Here is a 6,009-nt window from a genome sequence, read left to right on the forward strand (position 1 = left end):
CACAGGCACACACAGCCCAGAAAGCCAAATGCTTCCTGGGCTGCACCCAAAGCAGGGCAAAGGAGGAGATTCTGCCTGTCTGCTCTGTGAGACCCCACCTGGAACACTGCACCCAGCTCTGGGACCCCCAGCACAGGAAGGACATCGATCTGTTGGAGCGAGTCCAGAGAAGGCCAACAAGGCGATCACAGGGATGGAGCACCTCTCCCACCAGGAAAGGCTCAGAGAATTTGGTTTGTTCAGCCTGGGAAAGAAAAGGCCTTGAGGTAACCTAATTGTGGTCTTCCAGTACCTGAAGGGAACTCACAGTAAAGACGGGGAAAGGTTATTTACAAGAGAATGTAGTGACAGGAGGGGGAATGGGTTCAAATCGAAAGAGTAGGTTTAGATTAGATATCAGGGAAAATAATCCTTTACCCTTAGTGTGGTAAGCCACTGGCACAGGTTCTCCAGAGAAGCTGTGGATGCCCCATCCCTTGGAGGCATTCAAAGCCAGGCCGGATGGGGCTCTGATAAACCTGGTCTAGTGGAAGTTGTCCCTGCCCATGGCACCGGGGCTGGAACAGGAGGACCCGTGCCGCCGCCTCAGCCCGAACCATTCCGTGTCCCCGGCTGTGTGAGGGGCGGTCCCTGCCCATGGCACCGGGGCTGGAACAGGAGGAGCCGTGCCGCCGCCTCAGCCCGAACCATTCCGTGTCTCGGGCTCTCTGAGGGGCGGTCGCTGCTCCCGCTGAGGGCGCGGCGGGGCGGAGCCGCCATCGCCCCCCGCGGGCGGCAGGGCCGGCTCTCCAAGATGGCGTCGGCGCCGCGGCCGGCCGAGCTGTACAGGCCGAACCGCTACGTCTCGCTGCCCGCCGAGCTCGACCCCGAAACATACGACCCATCGCCCGAAAAGCGCCGCGCCGAGGCCGAGCGCCTGGCGATCCGCTCCCGGCTCAAGCGGCAGTACCTGCTGCAGCTCAACGACCCCAGCCCGCCCGCCGTCATCGTGAGTGCGGACGGAGAGGGGCGAGGGCGCGGCGGGGGAAGCGCGGGGCTCGTCCGCCTCAGCCGGTGGCGTCCCGGAGCGGGGCCCGCGCCCGCGGCCGTGGCTGGGGCCGGGACCGTGCCCGCGGGGCGCTGCCCGCCCTCCCCGCGACCTTGGTGCCCTTCCCCGTGTGCCTTTGCCGCAGGCCCCGGGTGGCCTCACCGCCGTTCTCTTTGCCCCCCAGGAAAATCCCGCCTTGATCCGCTGGGCCTATGCGAAGTCCATTAACGTCTACCCTACTTTCCGCCCGACCCCCAAGACGTCCTTTCTAGGAGTTGTTTACGGGTTAGGCCCCCTCGTCTTCTGGATCTTCGCCTTAAAAGCTGACAGGGTAAGTCGGCCGACAGCGCTGAACATCAGCTGAACACCACCACAAACACCAGCTTGTAAAATGCAGATCGGCTTGGCGTTTCAGTCTGTGGGATCCTCGTGCACCTAAGAATGATTAATACCATTAGAGTAGTGAGGGAAGGAAGGCTGATAGTGAGCCTCTCAAAGCCTGCTGCAGAGTCTTGTTTTTCTGAGAGCCTCTTAGTGTACCCTTGGAGGTATGGCCAGTCACAGTTCGGCTGATCAGCCTGTTTTGCAGTCACAAAGCTGTGTGTAGCAGCTGAGTGAAAATTAATCCTAATTTCCTCTTATTTTCAGCAGTTTACATGCATCAGCTGTGCTTTTTGAACTTAAAATACACAGGAAGCTTATGGATGACAGACCTAGCCACATCTCTGCAATAGCTTGACCATTTCTCTAATTTAGTGAAGCAAATGGGGAGGAGAAATTATGGTAATTGCAGTGTCTGATCTCAGCTGGATGTTTTAATATTTTGGAAGGTTTATCTTGTTTCCATTCTAATTCCTGAGCTATGAGTGTCAGAATCTGATCAATGGTAGATCATTATGAAAAAACTCAGCTATATACATACATTAAAAAACGCTAACAGGCACACAGTGGCTGTTTTTAGTATAGAATTTGTTGCTGTTGTAAAATACTTTTATTTCCCTCTTTTGCACAGAAGTAGCATTTTAGATCAAGTCATAAACCATAAAGCACTAACATAAATTAATAGAATACTTGTAGGGAATGTTGTTTGCTAGGGTGACTTGAACATTCAGGTTTTAGGAAACATGCTTAGCATGTTGATGTAAATGTTCTTGAGACTTCAGTACCTCTGCAGCACTTTGCTATACTGAAGTCTTTAATTAGTGTCCAGGTTAATTCACTTTCCTTTATTGCAGTTCCTTTAGTGATGTTTGGGGATTTTTCTTGTTTTCCTGGTAGTACATAAGTCACAATAGGAATAGTCTTTTCTCTTAGGAATGTTGGCTGTTTTTCTGGGAAAGCAAAAGATAAATTACTGGGTTTTGTGTCAATCTTCTGGTTTTATCCAGTAGAAGGAATCTGGCCATTATCTGCAGTGCCTGTGTACTGTAATGGTGCCTGTCAAAAAGGTCCATGACTGCAGAGTGAGGTACAAATGGGTAGAAAGTGATCGCAGGCACTTTTAGGCAAGCAGTTAAGAAGTTTCTCCATAAGAAAGTTTCTCCATTAGATCTCTAAGATGGATTATTCAGATTAGCCAGAAGGAGGAGGTAGAAACTAAGGTACAAATTGTGAGGCACAACTAGTTTGGTGAAAAATGCCTTACAGGAAGTGATCTCTGCTGGCCTGTCAGAGTACCTGGAAGTGAGGTCAGTCTGAGCAGGTCTTTAGTAGATGAAGCTAAGTGCCTTGTTACCTTTCCCTTTTAAACAGCTTGCGCTCAGAGAATCATTTAGGATGGAAAAGACCTTTAAAATCCTATATGGTGCTACCTTCATGCAGTCTAAGCTGAAATACTAGAACTGCTGTTTTGTTATCCCAGTCCTGCTTGAAAGTCCTTCTCTAGTAGGATAATGATGAATGTTCCCTTTCTTCCACAGGATCGTCAAGAGAGGCGTATCCAGGAAGGTAAACAAAAGCGACCAGCGCTCAGTGTACTCTTCTAAGTTCCTGGAGTTGCAGTGATGTTCTTGGCTTATAAATAAAATAAGATGCATTATGTGGTGACATTTCTCTGTCACAAGAATAAATCTTAATTGCTTGTTGGTTGTCTTGCATCTTTAAGAATCATGGGAAGTGCAAAAATGTAGGATCTTTATGTCTAAGCCAGATGGATACAGAGAGGGTGTCTGGAACACAGCCATTGTACTCTTTCAGTGTACATACAGAGGATCCTTTTAAACCATGGAAGTTGCTGCTGTCCAAGAAGGCTGAAGTTTAAAATTACTAGCAGGTAAAAATGCTAAGCAAGACCAAAGCAGTTTCCTAAAGGAACTACTGCTTGCCTTCCAGATGTTTCTTCTTGGTGTCACTTTGGCAGTGTGGGTTGCCCTAACTGGATAATAGGCAAGTTCTGTGATACATTTTTAAGAACTTAGGAGTCAGCCTGACTGCGCTCAATAAGTTGAGTTAATTTTTCTTTTCCCCAATGAAATACAAGCCTAAACCATGTGTTTGTTTACTGCAGTGGACTTCTATTTTTTTATTACTACCAGATTTGGAAATAGTGAGCTGAATGTTGTCATGCTGTATGTAACTAGAATTTCCACTAAGTCTCTGGTTCCTGTGAATGAGAGACAAGAAGTGTAAGATAAGGATTTTTACTTTGACACTATCTTGTAGTATAGGAGAATTGATCCCTGTAAGAGGGCTGTGCTCCAAAGAAAAATAAAAAAAGTCATCACCAAGGATAACTGAATTTTATGCCTGCAAAGATTCCTTTTCAGTTTATTCTTACAAGAACACAAGTTTTTCCTGCCCAGGTCAACTGGTATAGAGGACTCTGGAATTGTTACTGCCAGTGCAGTGAGGTGTGAGAGCAAAGATAAGATTTTTGACCCATACTTGAGTTTTTACGTGCCTGTAGATGCCATCATAGTCCAAACAACCCTCATTCTTCAGAGACAATGGGAGCAGTTTCTTCGCAGGCAGTGATGTTCATGCCAGAAGCTCAATCTGATACAATAGTTGAAAACTTCCTTTTGCCTGCTGGGAAAGCAGCCAACAGGAAGTCAGCAAAAGCAGGTCTCCTGCATCCTTCCTTTTCCTGCATGATGAAGATGTAAATATGGGCCATTTGCAGTCACTCTCCAGCAGAGTGAGTTGATGAGCTTTCCCACATAATCACAAAGTGGCTGAGGTTGGAAGGGACCTCTGGAGGTATCTGGGTCCTACCCTCTGCTCACGTAGGGCCACCTAAAGTGGCTTGTTTAGGACCACATGTGTACAGGTGGCTTTCGAGTATCTCTAGAGATGAAGACACCACAACTTCCCTAGGCAGCCTGTAGCTATGCTCAGTCACCCTCAAAATAAAATCACTTTCTGAGTGGGTTTTTTTGGTGGGTTTTTTGTGTGTTTTTTGGGGTTTTTTGGTTTGGTTTTGGTTTTGGTTTGGTTTGGGTTGGGTTTTTTGGGGTATTTTTAATGGTTTGTTGTTGTTGTTTTGGAGTTTTTAAAATATTTTTTAAGTGTTTCCTATTGTAGCTCTTCCTGTAGCTCTTTCCAGCCATGAAACATTCAGGCTGTGTGGAGCTTGGTACTAATGCTGTGTACAGAAACTGGACTAATCAGAGCCCTGGTTTTGCAATCCCATATGTGCTTCCAGCAACCCTTTTGCACCAGTTTCTGCAGCTTGTTCTGCTAGTTTAACTAAAGCAAACCCGTATTATTCTCTGCAGAATAGCTCCTAAAAGACTGTCACAAATGATATTACAAGATAGGGCTGTGGATCAGTGCAGAGAGGCATCAGTGCATGGAGAGAGTGGTATTTAGGGAAAGAAATAATTGCTTGTCTGAGCATGCTAAATTAGCTATTCTTGCTGCCACAAACTAATTTGATCTCCTAGGACCCATTTCCTCAGCTAATTGGAACTCGAGTTGCCACACATGTAAATTCTCCCTTGCAGCTGTATTTGTTTCAGGCCAGCTGAGCAAATGCTTCAGGATGGGTTGTGGATGAGCACAGCGCCTCTGGTCTTTTAGGCCAACCTTGGATTGATGCTCGCGGCAGCTGCCACAGCCCTTTCCTTTCCAGCCCTGAGTCTCTGATGCTACATCCCTGCAGATTTGAGGGTGGTACTTGGGGAAAGGCTGCCCTACTTTCCTCTCTTGTTATTTCCAGAACTCTCCAAGCTGTTTTCTTGCTAGGAATGAGCATGCCATGCTGCTGGAGGTGGGGTTGGTGTTGGAGGCAGTGGTGCTGGGTGTAGTGAGGAAGGAAAGGGAAGTTTCTCTTCAGATACCTAGGGTGGAGGTGGGAAAGTGAATGTGCCTCGTGGAATTTTACCCTTGACTGATGTGTTACCACCCCTATATGCTTTGGTGATGTGTCTGTATGAGAGAAATTCAAGCTTGTAGGTCACTGCATGATAATTCAGAAACAGAAAACAAGCTCTTCTCCTCTGCCTGTGAAACATTTACACCTCATTTATCCCTGGATCAGTCTGATTAAATCAGCTTCTCTGGCAAATTGATTCTCCCAAATGTCCTTTTCTGAATTGGCTATTTTAGAATAAACGTCTCTGTGTAGATTTTATAATACTTTGCTCAAAGCTGATGCTTTTTTTTTTTCCCCAAGGACCTGGTGCAGATCCAAAACTGATGATGGATGTAACTGACTGATAACTGTGTGTCGAAGGTCTACATTTCCTTCTCTTTGGGAAAACTGCTTGTCTGGGGAAGTAAGAAATGTAGATCTGGTGGCACCAAGTTTATAAACTTCCACGTGGGTATATGCTAAAGTACAGGCCTGAAGTGTGGGATCCCTGGGCTGTGCTCTTGCTTCCCACTCTACTTGGGGCTTTGCTTGCTGCCTCCACCCTGTGGAATTCACCAGCTGGAGGTCAGGCTTGCATACTCCAATCCATGTTGAGATCCTCCACCTGTATCTGCAGTTGAGCTTTTTTCCAAGTACTTTCGCAGGAACAAATACTTAGACTGGCCAG

General features: G+C 47.0%; 1 protein-coding gene across 1 annotated transcript; it reads left to right on the forward strand.

Annotated features, from left to right (window-relative positions):
- The first annotated feature begins 741 nt into the window (after positions 1-741).
- NDUFB4 (NADH:ubiquinone oxidoreductase subunit B4) lies at positions 742-3,111 on the forward strand. The gene is made up of 3 exons (XM_066341014.1): positions 742-988; positions 1,212-1,358; positions 2,947-3,111. Exons 1-3 carry the CDS (start codon positions 794-796, stop codon positions 3,010-3,012), a joined length of 408 nt encoding a protein of 135 aa, XP_066197111.1. The 5' UTR covers positions 742-793; the 3' UTR covers positions 3,013-3,111.
- The last annotated feature ends 2,898 nt before the right edge of the window (positions 3,112-6,009 follow it).

Source organism: Sylvia atricapilla, chromosome 2 (assembly GCF_009819655.1).
Source record: "Sylvia atricapilla isolate bSylAtr1 chromosome 2, bSylAtr1.pri, whole genome shotgun sequence".
Lineage (NCBI taxonomy): Eukaryota > Metazoa > Chordata > Aves > Passeriformes > Sylviidae > Sylvia > Sylvia atricapilla.